Source organism: Schistocerca piceifrons, chromosome 1 (genome assembly GCF_021461385.2).
Source record: "Schistocerca piceifrons isolate TAMUIC-IGC-003096 chromosome 1, iqSchPice1.1, whole genome shotgun sequence".
Lineage (NCBI taxonomy): Eukaryota > Metazoa > Arthropoda > Insecta > Orthoptera > Acrididae > Schistocerca > Schistocerca piceifrons.
In genome coordinates, this window is record NC_060138.1 from 818,939,317 (window position 1) to 818,965,451 (window position 26,135).

A 26,135-nucleotide genomic window follows, 5' to 3' on the forward strand; every position below is an offset into this window, starting at 1 on the left:
GCCTGGTCGAATTTTGCACAGAGCACAACATAATCATAACTAACACTTGGTTTAAGAATCATGAAAGAAGGTTGTATACATGGAAGAACCCTGGAGATACTAAAAGGTATCAGATAGATTATATAATGGTAAGACAGAGATTTAGGAACCAGGTTTTAAATTGTAAGACATTTCCAGGGGCAGATGTGGACTCTGACCACAATCTATTGGTTATGACCTGTAGATTAAAACTGAAGAAACTGCAAAAAGGTGGGAATTTAAGGAGATGGGACCGGGATAAACTAAAAGAACCAGAGGTCGTACAGAGATTCAGGGAGAGCATAAGGGAGCAATTGACAGGAATGGGGGAAATAAATACAGTAGAAGAAGAATGGGTAGCTTTGAGGGATGAAGTAGTGAAGTCAGCAGAGGATCAAGTAGGTAAAAAGACGAGGGCTAGTAGAAATCCTTGGGTAACAGAAGAAATATTGAATTTAATTGATGAAAGGAGAAAATATAAAAATGCAGTAAGTGAAACAGGCAAAAAGGAATACAAACGTCTCAAAAATGAGATCGTCAGGAAGTGCAAAATGGCTAAGCAGGGATGGCTAGAGGACAAATGTAAGGATGTAGAGGCCTATCTCACTAGGGGTAAGATAGATACCGCCTACAGGAAAATTAAAGAGACCTTTGGAGAAAAGAGAACGACTTGTATGAATATCAAGAGCTCAGATGGAAACCCAGTTCTAAGCAAAGAAGGGAAAGCAGAAAGGTGGAAGGAGTATATAGAGGGTCTATACAAGGGCGATGTACTTGAGGACAATATTATGGAAATGGAAGAGGATGTAAATGAAGATGAAATGGGAGATATGATACTGCGTGAAGAGTTTGACAGAGCACTGAAAGACCTGAGTCGAAACAAGGCCCCCGGAGTAGACAATATTCCATTGGAACTACTGACGGCCGTGGGAGAGCCAGTCTTGACAAAACTCTACCATCTGGTGAGCAAGATGTATGAAACAGGCGAAATACCCTCAGACTTCAAGAAGAATATAATAATTCCAATCCCAAAGAAAGCAGGTGTTGACAGATGTGAAAATTACCGAACTATCAGCTTAATAAGTCACAGCTGCAAAATACTAACACGAATTCTTTACAGACGAATGGAAAAACTAGTAGAAGCCAACCTCGGGGAAGATCAGTTTGGATTCCGTAGAAACACTGGAACACGTGAGGCAATACTGACCTTACGACTTATCTTAGAAGAAAGATTAAGGAAAGGCAAACCTACGTTTCTAGCATTTGTAGACTTAGAGAAAGCTTTTGACAATGTTGACTGGAATACTCTCTTTCAAATTCTAAAGGTGGCAGGGGTAAAATACAGGGAGCGAAAAGCTATTTACAATTTGTACAGAAACCAGATGGCAGTTATAAGAGTCGAGGGACATGAAAGGGAAGCAGTGGTTGGGAAGGGAGTAAGACAGGGTTGTAGCCTCTCCCCGATGTTGTTCAATCTGTATATTGAGCAAGCAGTAAAGGAAACAAAAGAAAAATTCGGAGTAGGTATTAAAATTCATGGAGAAGAAATAAAAACTTTGAGGTTCGCCGATGACATTGTAATTCTGTCAGAGACAGCAAAGGACTTGGAAGAGCAGTTGAATGGAATGGACAGTGTCTTGAAAGGAGGATATAAGATGAACATCAACAAAAGCAAAACAAGGATAATGGAATGTAGTCTAATTAAGTCGGGTGATGCTGAGGGAATTAGATTAGGAAATGAAGCACTTAAAGTAGTAAAGGAGTTTTGCTATTTGGGGAGCAAAATAACTGATGATGGTCGAAGTAGAGAGGATATAAAATGTAGGCTGGCAATGGCAAGGAAAGCGTTTCTGAAGAAGAGAAATTTGTTAACATCCAGTATTGATTTAAGTGTCAGGAAGTCATTTCTGAAAGTACTCGTATGGAGTGTAGCCATGTATGGAAGTGAAACATGGACGATAAATAGTTTGGACAAGAAGAGAATAGAAGCTTTCGAAATGTGGTGCTACAGAAGAATGCTGAAGATTAGATGGGTAGATCACATAACTAATGAGGAAGTATTGAATAGGATTGGGGAGAAGAGAAGTTTATGGCACAACTTGACCAGAAGAAGGGATCGGTTGGTAGGACATGTTCTAAGGCATCAAGGGATCACCAATTTAGTATTGGAGGGCAGCGTGGAGGGTAAAAATCGTAGAGGGAGACCAAGAGATGAATACACCAAGCAGATTCAGAAGGATGTAGGTTGCAGTAGGTACTGGGAGATGAAAAAGCTTGCACAGGATAGAGTAGCATGGAGAGCTGCATCAAACCAGTCTCAGGACTGAAGACCACAACAACAACAACAATATCGATGAGTCACTGTTTGGATTGGTCAGCTCATACAAATAGCTGGCTTGTAAAACTTTGTAGTGATATGAAATAGAATGGTCACATAGGTTCAGTTGTGGGTAAAGCAGGTGGCAAACTTCGGTTTATTGGTAGAACACTGGGGAAGTGCCAACAATCTACAAAAGAGATTGCTTACAGATCACTCATGTGACCCATCCTAGAATATTCCTGAAGAGTGTGGACCTGTACCAAATATGAACAAAAGGGGATATTGAACGTAAGCAGAGAAGGGCAGCACAGATGTTCCCAAGTCTGTTTTATCCACGGGAGAGTCTCACAGAGATACTGAATGAGCTGAACCGGCAGACTCTTTAACACATATGTAAAGCATCCCAAGAAAGTCTGTTAATAAAGTTTCAATGACTACTCTAGGGGTATACTACAACCCCTTACGTATCACTCGCGTAGGGATTGTGAGGAAAAGATTAGGATAATTGCTGCATGCACAGAGGCATTCACACCATCATTCTTCCCACACTCCATATGTGAATCGAATGGAAAGAAACCCTAGTAAATAGTACAATGGGACCTATCCTCTGCCATGCACATCATGGAGGTTTACAGAATATATACGTAGATGTACATTTGTTTCCAAGTAATAACTCCTGTCTTTTCTGAAATATGTACTGCACCATTAACACAAGGCATTTTTACAGAGAGACTCAAATAAGACATAAGATCTCTCTTTAAGTAAGGTGGTAGTTTAACAGGAGAGAGGTCATCACCCCTTTACCAAAATTTTTCAGAAGGCGATGTAGACTAGAACATGTCACCTCAGCAACAATGATATCCTTAGTAAATCACAATTTGGATTTCAGAAGAGAGGCTCTACTGAGAATGCCATTTACATGTGATGTTCACTCAACAAATCCTCCGAGCATTAAATAACAGAGTAGCACCATTTGGTATTTTCTGCATCCTATTTAGGGCATTTGACTCCGTGAATTGTGCTGTTTTTGTAGATAAACTGAGATTTTAGGGAACTGATGATACGATTATGATATAGCCAGCCAATAGATAACACCACATCTAATCCAAAAGAATTGTACTTATTAATCAAGCAACATTGTCCTGAGGACATTATTACGACTGAGGAGAAATCACATCTGGGGTTAGGTACACTCTTGTTGATCATGTATGTAAATAATCTTCTATCTACAGCGAAAGCCCAATTTTACCTTTTCGTGGGATCCAGACTTAAAAAAATTGCATAACTGAGGAACATGCAGAATCGAGAAAAACATTAAAACCACCAAAATACAAGCAAAAACATACATGCAATTAAAAATCGTAATCCTCAGCAACACACTGTATAAGTGAAGGGTATATGTATAATACAAAGCTTATACAATAATTTGTGGCAATGAGTTTCATCAGTTCTTAAAAAATGACAGATGTGTAACAGTAAGTATAAACTCATCAAAAAAACTGAAATGTGTACAAAGCAACCTAGCCGTTTTTCGACATGCTATGACTAAAAATTATACATGTTTGAGAGATCTTCCCTTTGTGATCATCCACAAAAAAAGCAAACATTGATGAAAATAATGAAAACTGGAGAACATTGAAAGGTGTCTGAATTTAAAATGGTTGTGTGTGTGTGTGTGTGTGTGTGTGTGTGTGTGTGTGTGTGTGTGTGTGTCTCCTGTAGCCAATAGAAGTTTACTTGTGTCGAGTAAACTTCAAGCCGTGTAAACATTAAGCTTGAAACATGTTTCCAGCTATTGGATGCATATACCATTTGGAAACATCTTTCAAAACACAAACATTTGTCCATAGCAGTGTCTGTATAGATCAAAGGAAATCATGTCACCACTGCACAGTGAAAGTGTGTTTGTACGTTGCATTGTGTCATCTGTTGTATAGAGTTGTTACGTGTTTTGTTTTCTCTTGCTGTACTGTTTCTTCGGCAAGGGGAAAAAAATTGCAGTGGACGAGGTAGCAGACTGTTGAGTCGTTATCGTTGCACCAGTTTGATAGCTGCTTGTGAAGTATATGATGCAAGCAGTACAAGAACAGCAATAAAACAAGGTGATCTGCAGAAAACTGCTGCTACATTTGGTAGAATACTGAGAAAGACTACGTAGAAAACAAAATAAGGTTGTTTGTCGTCGCTTTCTTAGAAATGTGAAATAAATACTCAAGGCTCTGGAATTAATCTCCCGTTGACAAAAGTCTGGCAGCAATTGCTTCCCTGAAATTTCGATCTTTTTTTAAAGAAATGGTGACACCATATTTGCCAGAAATTCACAATCGTTAAAGAATATGCAAGTGCAATTACAGAAACTAGAGCTGTCTTCCATATTTAGTTCCTATATGTAGCCAGTTTTTCCCACCAGCTGTTCCATAGTATGTTTTCACCCACCAAAGATGACAACTCTACACTAACCAACATATCTACTTCATACAAAACAAATCTGATTTTATCAACCATTACCGACGACTATACAAACTCGCTATCAAAACAATATTGTAGTTTTAAACCAATTACAAAATTCTTCGATAAACACAACCTTATTCTATAAAACTATGAAAAACAGAGCCGGTTATGGCCTTCTAGCCACAGGTCAAGTATTAATAATGCAGCAGTACATATTACAGTTTCCTCGTCTCTAGATGTGACATGGGTGACAACATGAAAACAACACAACAAGTAGCATGCATACACCAAGAAATGTTTGCTGCCAGTGTGGACAGAAACAGTGACAGGAAACCAAGTCAGAAGCAGATTTGAAACACTGTAAGAAATAATGTCTCCAACAGAAACACATTTCCTTTGACAGTGTGGACACCGCTTCACACTACTTTTCACACTGGTGACATCAATAGCGGGCTTCTGACTATTGACTTTTATGAATGCTTGTGAACGACCTTGTGTGAACTGTGTGCACTTCAGTTATTGATTTTCTTCATAGTGTGTGACTTATAAGCGCAGTACATCATTTAAAAGCAGTGGTGCACTGAAAGTACCATATCACAAATACATCACACTTACCTTTAAATGTTAATTAGTAAGGCATTGAAGACATAAGGCTTGAAGAGACTTTGAGACTTTATGATAACCAACGCACAATACAAAATTCAGATGAGTAAGCTGTAGTGTAATGTAAAATGTCATGATTGACCGAGTTTGAGGTTCTAGGTTTGTAACTAGCTGCATACCAATATTTTCTCAACTTTGCATGGTTATCACATTCATTATTATCATAATACAATATGTTCTGCAATATTTAATTTTTTTCTATCTGGTTAGAGAGTGAAGGATGAAATAAATATTCACGTGTTCAGTTTTGAATGTGTGGTGATATCTGAGTGTCTGGTTATGCAGAAACCCAAGAGGACAGATTACGTTCATGCAAGTGAAATGAGCAGCACTAAAATTCATATTGCTCCTTATCACAAATACTTCACCATTTATTTCCGAATATGTGATGATTTCTCAGGATGTAGTTAGGCAGGAATGTAAGAGGACAGCTTAAATTGCTGCAAGTGAAACAATGAGCAATAACATTCATATTCTTCCTTGTCACAAATATTTCGCATGTTGCACAACCACCAACATATTCCCAAAGAGTTCTTGCTATAACTGAGATTCTCCTGCCACTAACACATCCATTAATAACAACATGAGACTACAGTGATTGACAAATCGATACCCTCATTTCTGGTTGCCTTCAGAGTGCCACGATGTCACATTTACATCAGTTTCTGCAAAAAGTAATGTGAAACGTACTCGACCCATCACCAAAGGTTGGATGTCTTAACTGATTCAAGATGTAGTAATACACACTTTTGAAAATGTGAAGAAGAAGTCTGACGCGAAGTATGAAGTGCAGAAAACCAAAATAGAGCTGTGTTACCTTCATGAGTATCTAAAAACTTGCTCAAAGTGTGAATCCACTTCTGTTACTTCCCCAGCTCAGACTTCATTTGTTTATAATCATCTTTTTTCATTGTTATATACCTAGATGGGACTATGCTACAACATTTTATCATAAAATAGCAACAAATATCGTCCGGTATATTCAAATAATTCATGAAAAAAAAATTGTCTCTTACATCTGCCATGTTATTCCACTTACCTGCTGTAGCAGGTTTCTCCGAGGTTTCCTTTCCTGCTGTTGAGACTGCAGGTTGGGCTGCTGTAGTTGTAGTAACAGCAGGAGCAGAACTGCTTGTAGTGGTTGTACTCCCAGTTGTGGCACTAGCTGAACTAGTAGTGGAGGTAGTTGTGCCTGAGCGAGAGCTACCCTGGGTACCAGATGACGGTCCACGTCTACTGTGAAAAATGGAAGATGAAAGGAAACAAAAAAGTGTTATCTGTAAGTTATATTGATCATAGAATTAAATGCTTAATTTGTACTTAACAGATCACTAGAGGAAATAACCACAAAAGAAGATAGAATGCCCTTTCCTTCCTCTGACCCAAGAATCCAGCTAACCAAGATAATTGCAGGATGAACTGTAGTTCAATGTAGTGGAAGATGGCCTGTTTTAAATATATTTTGCACTGCAAGAGGAGAAATACTTAAAACATCCAAGGAATAATCCTAAGTTTAAAACATAAGCTTTGGTTGACAGTGAAAATGCAGACTGATGAGCTTTCACAATAATCTACAAGACTGCAGTAGAAGAGAAGTGCGTCTTCATTGTCACTTGTGAAATGTTGCTTCCAAACAGTGACAGAAGAATCAAACAACCCGAAATGTGGATTTATACTATAACGTTATACCACAGACCCACGATACAAACAGCCTTCAGAGTTCTTTAATGTATAATGTATTTTGTCTTCTATTTCCATTCTAATGAAACAATTTTGCAAATTTAATTCTTAAAATGCTCAGCATTCACAATTAATATTACAAATTTTGATGTAAAAACAGTTTGTGAATTAGATATGGCAGCATCTCCCACTAAATTTCTCTTGTGCTCTTATGTATCTCTATAAGTAGCACTGAACTTCTTTTAAGAGTGCAAAAGACATACATACACACACTTTTATACATGCATATACTTTATTTATATTCATTACTAATAGCTTATATGGACATCAATAAATAACTAGTACTTACATTGATGAGCAATTGAAACTGAGACACTTGCTCAGCCACCTGTGGCAATAGCGGCAATCCCTAATTGTTTGAAGTTCATAAATGACAACATTCTCTGAGAAACACAACAGTTTTACAGAGATTGGTAAGTTCTGGTGATCGGTTGCGGCATGGTGCCAGGGCACAAAGAGCATACCTCTGAATTAGTGCACAAGGATTGCTGTTATCCAATCACAAAACCGTAACAGTAAACACTCAAGTCCACAGAATGTTCACAGTTAACCACTGACAATTTGGGAGGAATGGGGGCAAGGTACTGTGCTGCTGACTGTACACCTCATATGAGAAACTCAGTATGCAGAAAGATCAGTGTACATGTACCATTTGCTCCTTGGGATTAAGGCAGTTTAACATTCCCATGTCAAGGATACTGTCAAACTGGCATTCATTCAGAAGAAGCAGTGTTCAAAATTACTGAGCAGTTATACAGGTCAAGGTTCTCCCTGTTTCCCAAATGCTATTAAGATGAATGCCTGGTTGGTTACACTGAAAATGAGACAGACAAGTTTCCTCCTTGAACTTTGCTTTTCAAAGTATGGGCATTAACTCTAATGACATCACTGATGGACTTTAAACCCTAATGACGCTTCATTGCCTTCTAGATCATTGCATCCTGCTAACCGTGGGAGACTGTTCTGGATGGCACAGCTACTCAAGTTATGGTGCAACAGCAAGTGCCCACAGTGATTAGAATTATAAAAGTAACAACACTATGTTTATTCTCACATATTTGGTGCTTTAGAGTACCCATTCCAAATGTAAAGTATACAGTGATCAGCCAGAACATTATGACCACCAACCTACTATTGGTATAAACCCGTCCAGGTGATAGAGTCATCTGGCAAGGAATAACTGCTAGGCCCGCACATGGTGCATGTAGAATCAGTGAGCTTGCAGCCTGCGTGTAAAATGGGGAAGCCATGTAATCTGAGTTTGACGGAGGGCAGCTTGTGATGGCCCGGATGCTCGACACAAGCATTTCAGTAACTGCAGTACTTTTCAGGTGTTTGAGAAGTGCTGTGTTGTCTTCAACATGTGGTGAAACCATGTCCAGACATTGGGGGATTGGGTGGCCACCCTCAATACAGATGTCTGACATCGTAGGCAGTGAACTGTGGCAGAACTAACATCAGACTTTAATGCTGGGCAGAGTACAAGTGTGTCTGAACAAACAGTGCACCAAGAGTTTCTAATGATGGGCCTCTGCAGCCTACAACCCATCTATGTGCCAATGTTAACACCACGGCATTGGCAACTATGACTGGTATGGGCACATGATCATTAATGCAGTGGCAGAGCATTACATGGTCTGATGAATCCTGATGCCTCCTCCATCATGCCAATGGGAGGGCATGAATCCATCATCTTTCATGTGAACAGCTCCTCTACACCTATAATACGGGAAGGAGAAACTGGTGACAGCTCTACTATGCTCTGGGGAACATTCACATGACCACCCATGGATCCAGTGGAGCTTGTGCAAGGCACGACAGCCAGAGTATCATACACTGGTTGCATGCTATGTACACACCTTCATGATGATCATGTTTTCTGATGTCAGTGGGATTTTTCAACAAGACAATACACAATGCCGCATGGCCACGAGAGTGATGGGACTGGTTCAAGGAACACAGTGGTGAGTTAAAATTGGTGTACTGGTCCCCCAACTTACCAGATCTGAACCCGATTTAACACATCTGGGATGAGATTGAATGTGTCATCAGAGCTCATCGCTGCCCCACTAGCAGAATTTATAGGAATTATGTGACTTGTGTGTGCAGATGGGGGTTCCAACTCCCTCCAGAGACCTACCAAAGCCTCACTGCTTCCATACAATGACACAGCCGTGTACCGCAAGTCTCTAGAGAAACGGAAGGTTCCAAATGATTGGAAAAGTGCACAGGTAGTCCCAGTCTTCAAGAAGGATCGTCGAGCAGATGCGCAAAACTATGGACCTATATCTCTGATGTCGATCTGTTGTAGAATTTTAGAACATGTTTTTTGCTCGTGCATCATGTTGTTTCTGGAAATCCAGAACCTACTCTGTAGGAATCAACACGGATTCCGGAAACAATGATCGTGTGAGACCCAACTCGCTTTATTTGTTCATGAGACCCAGAAAATATTAGATACAGGCTCCCAGGTAGATGCTATTTTTCTTGACTTCCGGAAGGCGTTCGATACAGTTCTGCACTGTCGCCTGATAAAGTAAGAGCCTACAGAATATCAGACCAGCTGTGTGTCTGGATTGAAGAGTTTTTAGCAAACAGAACACAGCATGTTGTTTTCAATGGAGAGACGTCTACAGACATTAAAGTAACCTCTGGCATGTCACAGGGGAGTGTTATGGGACCATTGCTTTTCACAATATATACAAATGACCTATTAGATAGTGTCTGAAGTTCCATGCAGCTTTTCGCGGATGATGCTGTAGTATACAGAGAAGTTGCAGCATTAGAAAATTGTAGCGAAATGCAGGAAGATCTGCAGTGGATAGGCACTTGGTGCAGGGAGTGGCAACTGACCCTTAACATAGACAAATGTAATGTATTGTGAATACATAGAAAGAAGGATCCTTTATTGTATGATTGTATGATAGCGGAACAAACACTGGTAGCAGTTACTTCTGTGAAATATCTGGGAGTATGCATGCGGAATGATTTTAAGTGGAATGATCATATAAAATTAATTGTTGGTAAGGCGGGTACCAGGTTGAGATTCATTGGGAGAGTCCTTAGAAAATGTAGTGCATCAACAAAGGAGGTGGCTTACAAAACACTGGTTCGACCTATACTTGAGTATTGCTCATCAGTGTGGGATCCATACCAGATCGGATTGACGGAGGAGATAGAGAAGATCCAAAGAAGAGCGGCGCGTTTCGTCACAGGGTTATTTGGTAAGCGTGACAGCATTACGGAGATGTTTAGCAAACTCAAGTGGCAGACTCTGTAAGAGAGGCGCTCTGCATTGTGGTGTAGCTTGCTGTCCAGGTTTCGAGAGGGTGCATTTCTGGATGAGGTATCGAATATATTGCTTCCCCCTACTTATACCTCCCGAGATCACGATTGTAAAATTAGAGAGATTCGAGCACGCACGGAGGCATCCCGGCAGTCGTTCTTCCCGCGAACCACATACGACTGGGACGGAAAAGGGAGGTAATGACAGTGGCATGTAAAGTGCCCTCCGCCACACACTGTTGGGTGGCTTGTGGAGTATAAATGTGAATGTAGATGTAGATGTTATCTGTGCCAAAGGAGAACACACCAGCTATTAAGTAGGTGGTCCTAATGTTCTGTCTGATGAGTGAACATTCTCTTGTTACAGACTGTCATAAAATAATACACATTTGAAGCCTTCTTTCCATGAAGCAGCTAGTGCACAGGTTTTTCCTGCGAAGAAATAACTATTTGCAAGGAAGGAGAGATGACAGTTGACACTACGTAGATTATTAGTGAACTTAGCTTGAGTTTGTTTATATTACATCAGAATTCAACATTTCACACTTTCTTACATTCAGAAGTAAATAGCAATATTGTAGTCAATTGTAACAATGGTACGCTGTACTGAATCCTGCAAAATACACATACAACTTCTGCCGCTCTTGGCTAATGGTTCCCCCATCCTCTTCAGTTCTACCTGTTAATTCTGACAATCATCACTTAAATATTCTTGTGATTAACTGTGAAGATGTTACACCCAGAAAACCAGTCATTGTCCACATAAGTAACACATATTTGATGAAAACTAACACTTCTGCCTAAACAAAACTACACTAAAGTCACAGTACCATTTCTGTCACTATTTATGATGCAAATAAGAAATGATATACGAGCAACAATCCATTCTAAGCCATAATAAATGTGTAGTCTATATTATGACCTCCACGTGCAAAGGCTGGAAACATGTGGGAAGAATGAATTTATGGCACTAATGACATACAGTTAGCAACAGCTAACTGGAATGTGAAAACTACTGTCCGTCAAAATCACACACAGACAATGTGGAAAATAAATTGTGCAATCGACTGACTATATTCATTATTTTATATGTCACTACTGATGCTGTCAGCTGAGAGAAACAAATTGCAACTACACTGAAGCCCCCAAAGAAATTGGTGTAGACATGTATATTCAAATACAGACATATGTAAACAGTCAGAATGTGGTGCTGCGTTCGGCATATCTATCTGCCATCAATAACAAAGGCTTACCCTTACCCGTAGCATGTTTTTAAGTGGCTGTTTTAATGTTTGTTCATTATCCAACGTGTTGGAGCTGACTGTACATAATTCAACATTCCAGTTGTCTACAGGTGGGAAGAAGATAAAAATGTACCAAAATTGTCACTTATTGTTTTGTTAAGTGGACAATTAATATAGATGTGGGATCACAGTGTGATGACAATATTTTAAAGAAAATTTATGGATTTCCATCCGTATATTGTGTTTTCTGATCTTGTGTTGCAGTTTTCACTTGCCACTTTACTTCCAGCAAGTTACACCACGAATTTTTGAAGCAGGAAAGTATCCATCATAGAACAATGACTAGAAAATGTGTACATAAAACTGATACTAACTGCTTGTTTGTCAATACTATATTTTAATATTAACTGAGAGTCACTCACCATTTATAATTCTGTACTACATTTGTAGTACTCCAATACAATTTTCTAATGAGTGTTTCCACTTACCACACTATAAGGTACAAAAGTGAGTGAAAGTACTCATTTCAAAGCTCTACTTTAAATGTTTCTACCTAATTTGATAACATTTCTGACACCAAAAATCAGGCACTATTATCTTCCAGACATAATACTATTTAGCATACATTTTTTCTTTGCCACTTTAAGCAGCAAGCGGCATGGAAAGAGCATAAACTTTGCAAGGCAGAAAATAGGACAGCCAGCATTACCTCTGACACATAGTTGGCTTTTAATACTTTAATAAGTGTCCTGGGAAGTCAATGGGTTTAAGTGTGTGGTATTTAATTTTCATTGGCTACATTACATTCTTAATAATTACTAATTGCAGGCTCGAAAGGCGTCAGTGGTGAAACAAATTTTCCGAACACCAGCTAGTTAAAAACCAGAAATGAATTGTTTATTAAAGCTTTAAGATGATGAAAGCAGCAAAACAAAAGATCAGAGTCCCTTGCAACTATGAAAGTGCTAAATGCAACACAACACAACACATGACTGTTCAATGTTGAAATTCTTTTTAAGTTAACAGTCAGAAAACTTTACAAGTCCAGCATTTAAACTTAAGAAAACTCTTGCACAACATTCCATGAAACTTTTATTAAAAAACTTTCTGTCACTTATAGTTGCGACTCATAAACCTATACCCCCCCCCCCCTCTCTCTCTCTCTCTCTCTCTCTCTCTCTCTCTCTCTCTCTCTCTCTCTCTCTCTCACACACACACACACACACACACACACACACACTCACTCACTCACTCACTCACTCTATCCTGAGTCAATATAGCAACCACTCTTAACCAGATGCTACCTGCCATTGCTAAATTCTCAAATTTACATTTAACTTGTTGCTACTAAAAATATTACATATGAATTAGGACCAGAATTTCACCAGCTTCCTTGTGTTATCTTAGATTTTGGCTGTGGCCCTTAGTTTTCTGGTTATTTAAATTTTAGTAAATGAGATAGTTAGCTTACCCTAACTTACTATTACTTATTATCAAAAATGGTGAAACTTACACAATTACAGGTAACTACAGTTGTCTACTGTCTCAGAATGTCACTGTAATTATCAGTTTCTAACTTATTTTGCATTAAAATATGTTTTATTTCTTGGAATCAACTTTTGGGCAAATAATTCACAATGCACCGCATTAATGAAAAATCTGAAACTGCATTTGAACAGTGCTGTTCAGACACTACCCACTGATACTTGGTACTTTAAATTTACTTGAAGCATTAAGAAGTTATTAATTTCTTAAGTCAATAAGTATTTTAAAAGATTACATCTACAGTCTCTGAAGTTCTATTCTCTCTATCAAATGAGTGTTAGGACATAATTACTTTCCTTATTTTTATCTTTCATTTGGCGTTTTTGCCTAACTTTTAACTATAACAGTTTGCATTTTACGTGTTTTGTGGCCGTGAAATGGATTTTTGGGCTCTGCCTCCATGCCATGGCAGCACTTCACCCCAACAGTGTCCTATAACAGCCAAGCACCTTCCTTTTACCCAATGATGGAAACTATGCAGGCTACCTGTTGCCAGAATGCTACATGGCTAACTTAGTGACCTTCTCTTTCTGCCAACTGCAGAAATGGAGTGTCTTTGCTAAGTTTAGAAGATGGACCCACAAGCTACCTCCTGGTGAGCAATGCTCAGCTGTGTTCTGCAATTGCGTGCATCATGTTCTGTCATCTGTTTAAACAGTGTGAATCTAGCCATGCCTATTTGCAGTATGTCAGTCCTTTTAGAACTGATGCAGCCAATGTTCTACACTTCTTAGTGTTTACCTACCAAGTTGTAACTAAAATGCACTCTCAACCAGTATTTGATATAACTCAAGCCACATCATCATCATCATCATCATCATCATCATCTCCAAGGAGGCACTAGTGACATCTGTGGTTGATTAGAAGCTGATACACTACTTTTCTTGTTCAAAATACTCTACAACCAACCCCAATAAAATGATTTTCCATTATGGCATGACACAGTGGTTGCAGAGGTTGACAAATGTTATTTACCCATTCTTTAGACACCTTCTTTTGAGAGGCTACAGAGCTTATAGATAATTTATGGGCAGAACATCCACATTTATAGCCAAAGATGATAAAATACCTATAAAAACATACTTCAAATTCTAATATGATCTACAGTCAAGATAATGTGTCTTACCCCATGGTGCCCAACAAACTTGACAGGCCACCTATTTGTCCAACTCCACCGAAGAGCTGCATTAGCTGCTGTTGAGACATGTTGTTCAGCAAACTTTGCAGGTCTCCATCTGTAGAAGAAAAAGTTGAAATCTGTATAAAAATTACTTCACGCATTGACAAATTACTGGTTATGTTAATACCTTGCAGCAGGGAAAACAATTTTGAAATTCTTAAAATTTTCACACCATTTCCACATGAACAAATGAAAAGGCTTTCGTAGGGAATAATACTGCTGCTGAACTGAAGTTTGTCATTTAATATCAGTGATGTTCTATATCACTAGCTCATTTATAATGCGTCTTTAATGTGGGCATAAAATATCTTATGAGAAGAAGCTGCCAAGAGAACTGCTGGGAGTGGGCTATGCACGTGGTACATATTTAGGCAGAAATATTAAACAATATATAAATGACCTAAATCACACACACACACACACACACACACACACACACACACACACACACACACACACACCCCTTGTGATCAAAAGTATCTTGACACCCCCAAAAACAAATGTTTTTCATATTAAGTGCACTGTGCTGCCACCTACTGCCAAGTACTCCATATCAGTGACCTATGTAGTCATTAGACATTGTGAGAGCAGAATAGGGTGCTCCGCGGAACTCACGTACTTCGAACGTGGTCAGGTGATTGGGTGTCACTTGTGTCATACGTCTGTACGTGAAATTTCCACACTCCTAAACATACATCTACATCTACATTGATACTCCGCAAGCCACCCAACGGTGTGTGGCGGAGGGCACTTTACGTGCCACTGTCATTACCTCCCTTTCCTGTTCCAGTCGCGTATGGTTCGCGGGAAGAACGACTGTCTGAAAGCCTCCGTGCGCGCTCTAATCTCTCTAATTTTACATTCGTGATCTCCTCGGGAAGTATAAGTAGGGGGAAGCAATATATTCGATACCTCATCCAGAAACGCACCCTCTCGAAACCTGGCGAGCAAGCTACACCGCGATGCAGAGCGCCTCTCTTGCAGAGTCTGCCACTTGAGTTTATTAAACATCTCCGTAACGCTATCACGGTTACCAAATAACCCAGTGACGAAACGCGCCGCTCTTCTTTGGATCTTCTCTATCTCCTCCATCAACCCGACCTGGTACGGATCCCACACTGATGAGCAATACTCTAGTATAGGTCGAACAAGTGTTTTGTAAGCCACCTCCTTTGTTGATGGACTACATTTTCTAAGCACTCTCCCAATGAATCTCAACCTGGTACCCGCCTTACCAACAATTAATTTTATATGATCATTCCACTTCAAATCGTTCCGTACGCATACTCCCAGATATTTTACAGAAGCAACTGCTACCAGTGTTTGCTCCGCTATCATATAATCATACAATAAAGGATCCTTCTTTCTATGTATTCGCAATACATTACATTTGTCTATGTTAAGGGTCAGTTGCCACTCCCTGCACCAAGTGCCTATCCGCTGCAGATCTTCCTGTATTTCGCTACAATTTTCTAATGCAGCAACTTCTCTGTATACTACAGCATCATCCGCGAAAAGCCGCATGGAACTTCCGACACTATCTACTAAGTCATTTATATATATTGTGAAAAGCAATGGTCCCATAACACTCCCCTGTGGCACGCCAGAGGTTACTTTAACGTCTGTAGACGTCTCTCCATTGATAACAACATGCTGTGTTCTGTTTGCTAAAAACTCTTCAATCCAGCCACACAGCTGATCTGATATTCCGTAGGCTCTTACTTTGTTTATCAGGCGACAGTGCGGAACTGTATCGAACGGCTTCCGGAAGTCAAGAAAAATAGCATCTACCTGGGAGCCTGTATCTAATATTTTCTGGGTCTCATGAACAAATAAGGCGAGTTGGGTCTCACACGATCGCTGTTTCCGGAATCCATGTTGATTCCTACATAGTAGATTCTGGGTTTCCAGAAATGACATGATACGCGAGCAAAAAACATGTTCTAAAATTCTACAAGAGATCGACGTAAGAGATATAGGTCTATAGTTTTGCGCATCTGCTCGACGACCCTTCTTGAAGACTGGGACTATCTGTGCTCTTTTCCAATCATTTGGAACCCTCCGTTCCTCTAGAGACTTGCGGTACACGGCTGTTAGAAGGGGGGCAAGTTCTTTCGCGTACTCTGTGTAGAATCGAATTGGTATCCCGTCAGGTCCAGTGGACTTTCCTCTATTGAGTGATTCCAGTTGCTTTTCTATTCCTTGGACACTTATTTCGATGTCAGCCATTTTTTCGTTTGTGCGAGGATTTAGAGAAGGAACTGCAGTGCGGTCTTCCTCTGTGAAACAGCTTTGGAAAAAGGTGTTTAGTATTTCAGCTTTACGCGTGTCATCCTCTGTTTCAATGCCATCATCATCCCGTAGTGTCTGGATATGCTGTTTCGAGCCACTTACTGAGTTAACGTAAGACCAGAACTTCCTAGGATTTTCTGTCAAGTCGGTACATAGAATTTTACTTTCGAATTCAATGAACGCTTCACGCATAGCCCTCCTTACGCTAACTTTGACATCGATTAGCTTCTGTTTGTCTGAGAGGTTTTGGCTGCGTTTAAACTTGGAGTGGAGCTCTCTTTGCTTTCGCAGTAGTTTCCTAACTTTGTTGTTGTACCACGGTGGGTTTTTCCCGTCCCTCACAGTTTTACTCGGCACGTACCTGTCTAAAACGCATTTTACGATTGCCTTGAACTTTTTCCATAAACACTCAACATTGTCAGTGTCGGAACAGAAATTTTCGTTTTGATCTGTTAGGTAGTCTGAAATCTGCCTTCTATTACTCTTGCTAAACAGATAAACCTTCCTCCCTTTTTTTATATTCCTATTAACTTCCATATTCAGGGATGCTGCAACGGCCTTATGATCACTGATTCCCTGTTCTGTACATACAGATTCGAAAAGTTCGGGTCTGTTTGTTATCAGTAGGTCCAATATGTTATCTCCACGAGTCGGTTCTCTGTTTAATTGCTCGAGGTAATTTTCGGATAGTGCACTCAGTATAATGTCACTCAATGCTCTGTCCCTACCACCCGTCCTGAACATCTGAGTGTCCCAGTCTATATCATACCTAGGTCCACTGCTTCTGATGTGATAGTGAAGTGCAAATGTGAAGGGCCATGTACAGCATGAAAATGTACAGGCCAACCTCGTCTGTTGACTGACAGAGACTGCCAACAGTTGAAGAGGGTCGTAATGTGTAATAGGCAGACATCTATCCACGCCATCACACAGGATCCACTGAAAGTACTATGACATTTAGGGGGATGTGAGAAAACGTGGATTTCATGGTCGAGAGGCTACTCATAAGCCACACGTCACGCCAGTAAGTGGCAAATGATGCCTCGCTTGGTGTAAGGAGTGTAAACATTGGACGATTAAACAGTGGAAAAACGTTGTGTGTAGTAACGAAACACAGTGCACAATGTGGTGATCCATTTGTAGGGTGTGGATATGGCGAATGCTCTGTAAATGTCATCTGCCAGTGTGCATAGTGTCAATAATAAAATGGTGGGGTCGTGTTTTTCATGGAGGGGGGTTGCACCCCTTGTTGTTGTGTGTGGCACTATCACAGCACAGGCCTACATTGATGTTTTAAGCACCTTCTTGCTTCCCATTGTTGAAGAGCAATTTGGGGACGGAGATCGCATCTTTCAACATGATTGAGCACCTGTTCATAATGAACAGCCTGTGGCAGCGTGATCACATGACAGTAACATCCCTGTAATGGACTGGCCTGCACAGACTCCTGAGCTGAATCCTATAGAACATCTTTGGGATGTTTTGGAACGCCAACTTCGTGCCAGGCCTCACCGACCGACATCGATACCTCTCCTTAGTGCAGCACTCTGAAGAATGGGGGAAGAAACTTTCCAGCACCTGATTGAACATATGCCTGCGAGAGTGGAAGCTGTCATCAAGGCCAAACATGGGCCAACAGCATATTTAATTCCAGCATTACCGATGGAGGGTGCCCTGAACTTTTAATTCATTTCAACCAGGTGTCCGGATACTTTTGATCACATAGTGTATAAAAGGTATTACATATGCAAGCTTTCAGAGCCAGTGGCTCCTTGTTCTGGTAGAAGGATTGAAAGGTAAGGAAGACTGATCTGGGAAAAGGACTAGTGAGGTTTAGGGAAATGGTCAGAGTTCAGAAAAAAACACCCAGAAGCCTAGGTCAGAAGAGACTTATCAGACAGGATGAGAAAGAAAGGCTAACTTTTGGGCACTGCTGACTGTTCCCCAAACACCATCCGTAAAGTCTCCCCTGACCTGGATTCTAGGTGATTTTTCTGAACTTTCTCTCTCTTCCTGAATTCCACCAGTCCTTTTCCTTCACCCTTCTTCCTTCCCCTTCAACCCTTCGGGCCGAACAAGGAGTCATTGGCACAGAAAGCTTACATATGTAATACCTTTTATGCTGAAGCAACAAAGAAACTAGTATAAGCATGTGAACTGGAATATAGAGATACGTAAACAGGCAGAGTATGGCTCTGTGGTCGGCCAACACAATATAGGACAACAAGTGTCTGGCGCAGTAGTTAGATAGGTTACTGTTTCTACAATGGCAGGTTATCAAGATTTGAGTAAGTTTGAATTTGGTGTTATAGTCGGCGCACAAGCAATGGAACACATCTCCAAGGTAGCAATGAAGTGGCGATTTTCCTGTGTGATCATTTCACAAATGTACTGTGAATATCAGGAATCAGTAAAACATCAAATCTCTGACATCGCTGCAGCTGGAAAAAGATCCTGCAAGAACAATACCAACGACGATTGAAGAGAATTGTTCAACATGACAGAAGTGCAACCCTTCCGCAAACTGCTGCAGACTTCAATGCTGGGCCATCAACAAGTTTCAGCATGCAAACCGTTCAACGAAACATCATTGATATGGGCTTTCGGAGCCGAAGGCCCACTCGTGTACCATTGATGACTGCACAACACAAAGCTTTGTGCCTTGCCTGGTCCTGTCAAACTGACATTGGACTATTCATGACTGGAAACATGTTGCCTGGTCGGACGAGTCTTGTTTCAAATTGCATCAAGCGCATGGACGTGTTGTACAGGTATGGAGGCAACCTCATGAATCCATGGACCCTGCATGTCAGCAGGGGACTGTTCATGCTGGCAGAGGCTCTGCAATGGTGTGGGGCATGTGCAGTTGGTGTGATATGGGACCTCTGATATGTCTAGATATGACTGAAACGTGACATGTATATAAGCATCCTGTTTGATCACCTGCATCCAGTCATGTTCACTGTGCATTCTGAAAGACTTTGGCAATTCCAGTAGGACAATGCAAAATCCCACACATCCAGAATTGCTAGCGAGTGGCTCCAAGAACACACTTCTCAGTTTAATCACTTCCGCTGGGCACCAAACTCCCCGGACACAAACATTACTGAGCATATCTGGGATGCCTTGCAACGTGCTGTTCAGAAGAGATCTCCACCCTCTTGTAGTCTTACAGAATTATGGACAGCACAGCAGGATTGGTTGGTTGGTTTGTGGGATTTAAAAGACCAGACTACTAGGGCCATCGGTCCCATTTTCCACGAACTTGAGACATCCACAAAGAATAAAAACAAACACTGGAGATGACAAGAGACGACACAGGACAAGAAAGATGCAGACAGAAACCAGAAAAAAGGAATTAAAATCACACTGAGTGTGACAGTGGTTGGCCGACCATAGAAACAAAAAAGGAAGAGACGACCGCCCCAGTCTAAAATCATAGGCCAAAGGCCAGACTCAACACAAAAAAAAAGGACAAACACTTAGATCAAGCAATAAAAACCCCCTACACGAATAAAACTCAAAACTAAATCTGCCATCGCAAAGTCATCCGATAAAAGTGAAGGAAGTGTATCAGGCAGCGCAAACATCTGCCTGGGCGGAGTTAAAAGCGGGCAGTCCAACAAGATGTGGACCACCGTAAAAGCTGACCCGCAGCATCATAAAGGTGGGTCCTCGGGGTGAAATAAATAGCTGTGTGTTATCCAGGTGTGGTCAATGTGCAGCTGGCAGAGGAGACCAGTCCTTGCAAGAGACCTGCAAGGAGGAGCACCATGCATCGGTAGCCTCCTTGATGGCCCGAAGTTTGTTGGGTGAAGGAAGGGTGCACCATTCTTGACCCTAGGTGTGAAGTACCTTCTGCCGCAAAACTGACCTGAGGTCACTCTCCAATTTGGCCAGCGTGTCAACAGGTTCATTTCCTGGGATGCCGACATAACCCGGGTTTCACACAAAGACCACAGAGGGCCGCAACGGGCGAGAGTATGGAGGGACTCCTGGATAGCCAAAACCAGACAAGAGCGAGGGAAACACTGGTCGATAGCTCGTAAACCACTCAGGGAGTCACTACAGATAACGAAGGACTCACCTGAGTAGGAGCGGATATACTCTAGGGCATGAGAGACAGCAACCAGCTCGGCAGTGATATCACTGCAGTCAGCTGGCAATGACTGTTTTTCATAATGATCCCCTAGAGTAAGAGCATAACCGACACGACCAGCAACCATCAGACCGTCAGTATAGACAACGCCAGAGCCTTGAAACGCGGCAAGGATTGAAAGAAAGCGGCGGCGGAGGGCCTCAGAAGGGACTGAGTCCTTCGGGCCCTGTGCCAAATCGAGCCGAAGGCATGGGTGGGGCACACACCATGGGGGTATACGCAGGGGGGAGGGGGGGGGAAGAGGTGGAAGAGGGAAAACCTCAAGCCCAGAGAGAAGAACTCTGACGTGAACTGCGATCACACACCCCGGTCGGGGCCACCGTTCCGGAAGAGGGATGACCTATTGAGGGAACAGGAGATGAAAATTGGGAAGCCCGGGCAAGCCACAAACGTGTGCAGCGTAAGTGGCCAGTAGTCATTGTCGCCGGAACCACAATGGAGGGACACCTGCCTCCACAAGTATGCTGTTGACAGAGCTTGTCCGGAAAGCTCCAGTGGCGAGTCAGATCCCACTGTAAAGGACGGGGTCCAAAACTGCAATGCGGAATGGGATGCTGAACCGTAAGCCAGGCTCTCATAATCTAGACAGGACTGAATTAACGCCTGGTACAGCTGCAGAAGGGTAGACCGATCGGCACCCCAGCTGGTATGACTCGAGCAAAGAAGAGCATTAAGATGTCGCCAGCTACGTCTGTTTAACCTGCCAAAGATGAGGGAACCAAATCAACCGGGTATCAAAAACCAATTCCAAAAACCAATGCGTCTACACCACAGCAAGACGTTCGCCGTCAAGATAAAGCCGGGACTCAGGGTGAACAGTGCGTCGCCAGCAAAAATGCATAACGCAGGTCTTGGCAGCCGAAAACTGGCAGCCATGTGCTACTGCCCAAGACTGCACCTTGAAGATGGCACCATTCAGCAGCTGCAATGCCAGTGGAGCTAAAGTATAGGCAGAAGCCATCAGTATAGAAGGAAGCTGAGACAGACGTTCCTACCGCCGCAGCGAGCCCATTAATTGCAATTAAAAAGAGGCAGACACTTAAGAAAGATCCTTGCAGTATCCCATTCTCCTGAACTCTGAAGGAACTATGGGAGGCCGCAACTTGCACGCAGAAGAAACAAAGAGAGAGAAAATTTTGTATGAAAATCTGAAGTGGACCCCAAAGACCCCAACCATGAAGCATAGAGAGGATGTGATGTCACCATGTCGTATCATATGCCTTCCGCATATCAAAAAAGACAGCGACCAGATGCTGACAGCAGGCAAAGGCCGTCAGATTATCGGCGGCAGAGCGGCCCTTACGGAACCCACCCTGAGAAGGAACCAGAAGGCCCGGAGACTCAAGCAGCCAACTCAACCTCCGGCTCACCATGCGTTCAATCAACTTGCAAAGAACGTTGGTGAGGCTAATGGGGTGGTAGCTGTCCACCTCCAGTGGGTTCTTGCCCGGTTTCAACACCAGGATTACGATGCTTTCCCACCATTGCGACGGGAACTCACCCTCGACACAGATACTGTTGAAAAGGTCTACGAGGCGTCACTGACAGTCCACCAAGAGGTGTTTGAACATCTGACAGTGGATGTGATCTGGCCCGGGAGCTGTATCTGGGCAAGCGGCTAGGGCACTTTCGAATTGTGACTGAACGGAGCATTGTACGATTCAGGGTGGCGTGTGTGAAATGAAAGGCTCTGATGTTCCAACCGATCTTTCAGGGAGCAGAAGGCCAGTGGATAATATGCAGAAGCGAAACTCTTAGTAAAATGCTCCGCCAAGTGGTTTGCAATTGTGTCGGAGTCATCACAGGCTGCTCCGTTCAGTGAAAGGGCAGGTACGCTGACGGGGCTCCGATAGCCATAGAGTCACCTAATCTTGGCCCAAACCTGCGTTGGAGAGGTACAGAGGCCAATGGTGGAGACATTCCTTTCCCAGCACTCCAGCTTGCATTGGTGAATGAGGCGGTGGGCTTGCGCAAGGAGCCATTTAAAGGCGATGACGTGTGCCAATGAGAGATGCTGCTTGTGACCTTCTTGGGTAATGTGTCACCCTCAAAGGCCAAGATGAAGGCACCGGTGACAACCTGATTATCCCTCGGACCCTGATGGATGCGCCGGACGAAATGGACACCTCGTAAGTTGGCGCGCAGCTCGTCATCGGAAGGTAAAAGAAGGTCCCTGTGGAAGATAATGCCCTGGACCATATTTAAGCTTTTATGGGGCGTGATAGTAACAGAAACATCCCCCAGCTTCTTACAAGCGAGTAATGCCCGTGACTGGGCAGAGACTGCTGTTTTTATCAAGACTGACCGGGACCGCATTTTTGACAAACACTCCACCTCCCCGAACTTGTCCTCTAAATGCTCTACAAAGAACTGAGGCTTCATGGACACAAAGGATTCCCCATCGGCACTCGTACAAACTAGATGCCGGAGCTAATACGTCTCGCTGTCATTCATAGCCTTTCGTTCCTCCCATGGTGTGGCCAGGGAGGGGAAAGATTTGGGGTCATACAAGTTTGCATTAAAGTGAGCCCTCAAACGCTTACACTGCTGGTGGTTGACCACCAGCAAGAGATGTGCCATGCTTCACTGCGTGTCATCCACCCTGATGCCACCTACTCCAACCAAGGGCCCTCCCCACAGGCGCCACCCAGTCACAGCAAGGGCCACCTGGCGGGATGGCCATTGCCGGGAGTCCCAATGCCCCAGAGAGATGGGCATCTACTCATTGGCATACATGGGGAGTTAACAGCACAGGCATCAGCAGAGTGATCCCTGTGTTGTCAGTGGGCTACAACCAACAGGGTACATGGTGGCCCCACCACAACGGGCTGGCTACCGTGCTGGATATTAGGTGGCAAGTGGTCCATGGCCGTCGTCAGCACAGAAAGCGACATTTGCAGAATGCATGGCGGAAATCGCACCCAGGGATGTATCCTCGCCAAAGAGATGGAGAGCGAGCGGGACTGCAATGTAATGGCGAATAAGCTGGCTAAAGGTCTCAATGCACGATGGACACAATGCACCAAGTAAGGCGCCCTTCCCCAATTGGCTTGCTCTTGGGAATAATTTTGAAATATGGTGGTCAAACCCAAGAGGGGACCACCACATAGGGTCCGAAACGTTTGAGACTCCTTTTAGTCGCCTCTTACTACAGGCAGGAATACCACGGGCTTATTCTTACCCCCGAACTTACAGGGGGAGCACCGCAGGATTCATGGTGTCAATTCTGTCCAGCACTACTTCAGACATTAGTCAACTCCATGCCACGCCATGTTGTGGCACTTCTGTGTGCTTGTGGGGGCCCTACACAATATTATGCAGATGTACCAGTTTCTTAGGCTCTTCAGTGTATAAGTGTTCTCCTGCCACTGCTTGGTGAGCAGATTTTTTTATCCATCCAATACATTATATTTTCAACTTTCAAATGTGACTGTTACGGGTGCATCAAGCTACAGCACACCTACACATTGAAAGTGAAGTGAGACTGTTTCAGCATACTGGTCTACGCATATAGTAGCATATGACAATGAAAGTTCTGACACGTGAAACTAAATTCCGATGAATGAAGTGTCTACTAACAAGCAGACTATTAACATGGATGTATATGGGGCCTACTTCATACGATAAACTCATATTTGCTGTAGGCAACTTATCCTCTACATTTTACCATGGAGGGACCTCTAGAGTTTGCAACACTATGTGAGATCTAACACAAATGGATGACTCTTTTGGCACACATTTACACCTCTTTATATTCCAATAAGAACTATGTTGAATGGTAGTGCTATTTCTTGTCTGACTTCATCCATAATATTTTTATTCTATTGTTTCCAGAATCATCATCCTGGTGGCCAACTGGTCAGCTCATTCATTTCCCGAAATCCCAACATGACCAGGGGTCCAAATGAAAACAACTGGTCATCCAGCTAGATGGAGGTACAAGAGAAGATCCTGGACAGCCTGGCTAGCATATGGACAAGACAAGAAACTACATTTTAATAGAGCTAATATAGGAATTTTATGCCGGTCCATTTCATAAACGGTGTGATTTACGAGCCAGATATAGTCAGCAATTACGAGACGCCTTAAGACCATAGGGACGACAGAGACCTTAAGACCCTGGAACTGTTTGGTCCTAATCCGTGGTCTAGGCACCATCCAAAGAGTGGGTGTGGGAGGAAATACATGGGGCACATTCCAGTGAGCAGAGATGGAGATCCCGACAGGGGGGGAAGCAAGACACATATCAACTGGCCTGAGAAACAGAATGGAGGGCCTTGTTAATGGGGAGGGAGACGTCACCACATGCAAAGAGGACAGGGTACACGGGACGGGAAGGGAATCTGCGAATGGTGACTGCGTAAGAAATCAGGAGTTGGCTCCACCGAATTTGTAGAGGGGGAAACCCCACTTCTGCGAAGAGACTGTCAACAGGACTGGTGTGAAATGCACCAACAGCCAGACACACCCCACAATGGTGAACAGCGTCAAGTATTTTCAGAGTCCATAAACCTGACTGCCATAACCTGGTTTGGACAAGACCACAGCACAGTACAGTACAGATGGAGAGGAGTGGCACGGTCTGCATCCCGAAATGTGTGGGCCAGAAGATGGAGAGCATTAAACTTTCATATGCATGTAGTCTTCAGGTGGCACATATCAGGCAGCCACATCAGCTTTTTATCAAAAACAAAGCCCAAGGAATGAGACTGTGCTGCAACACCTATATAAAATTTTGGATGGGGCTGTACTATGGGTTGATGACAAATGCATAACCCGCTTTTTGGAGGGAGAAAACTGGAAATTCATGGGAGGCAGTCCACGCAGAGGTCCGCTGGATGGCACCTTGGAGCTGGCACACAGCAGACGCTGCACCAGATGCAAAAATCATCTACATATCAGGGCTGTTCAAAAAGTAGGATGCCTTTTCAAATTGCGCGAGCAATGTACATTCGATTATAGATTTTTTTATGTTGGTACTCACATCCAAAACATAAGTTCACAGTTTAGAGTGCAGAAGATACTTCATTTGTTTTTGTCAGATAAAAGCGTTAGGTGTATTTTAGTGTGCTCGGCAATTTTTTATTATTATAAAAATGGAGCAAAGAATTTGCATCAAATTTTGTGTGAAAAATGGAATCAAGCGCTCTGAAATGCTTGAAATGTTGACAGTGGCATACAGTGTGTCTACTCTAAGTAAGCAAAAAAGTTTACAAGTGGTACAAGCTCTTCCAGGAC

The 26,135-nt window shown here is 42.5% G+C and overlaps 1 protein-coding gene across 3 annotated transcripts in view; it reads right to left on the reverse strand.

The window, feature by feature from the left end:
* LOC124714271 (proteasomal ubiquitin receptor ADRM1-B) overlaps nt 1-26,135 on the reverse strand; it is a 107,273-nt gene that overhangs the window by 44,780 nt on the left and 36,358 nt on the right. For 2 of the 3 annotated variants that reach the window (XM_047243007.1, XM_047243009.1), the window contains exons 4-5: nt 14,393-14,501; nt 6,492-6,688 (exon numbers count right to left, since the gene is read on the reverse strand). In XM_047243007.1, the coding sequence (XP_047098963.1) occupies nt 6,492-6,688; nt 14,393-14,501 (306 nt within the window). The remainder of the gene's footprint in view (nt 1-6,491; nt 6,689-14,392; nt 14,502-26,135) is intronic. The other variant, XM_047243008.1, reaches the window with a different exon arrangement.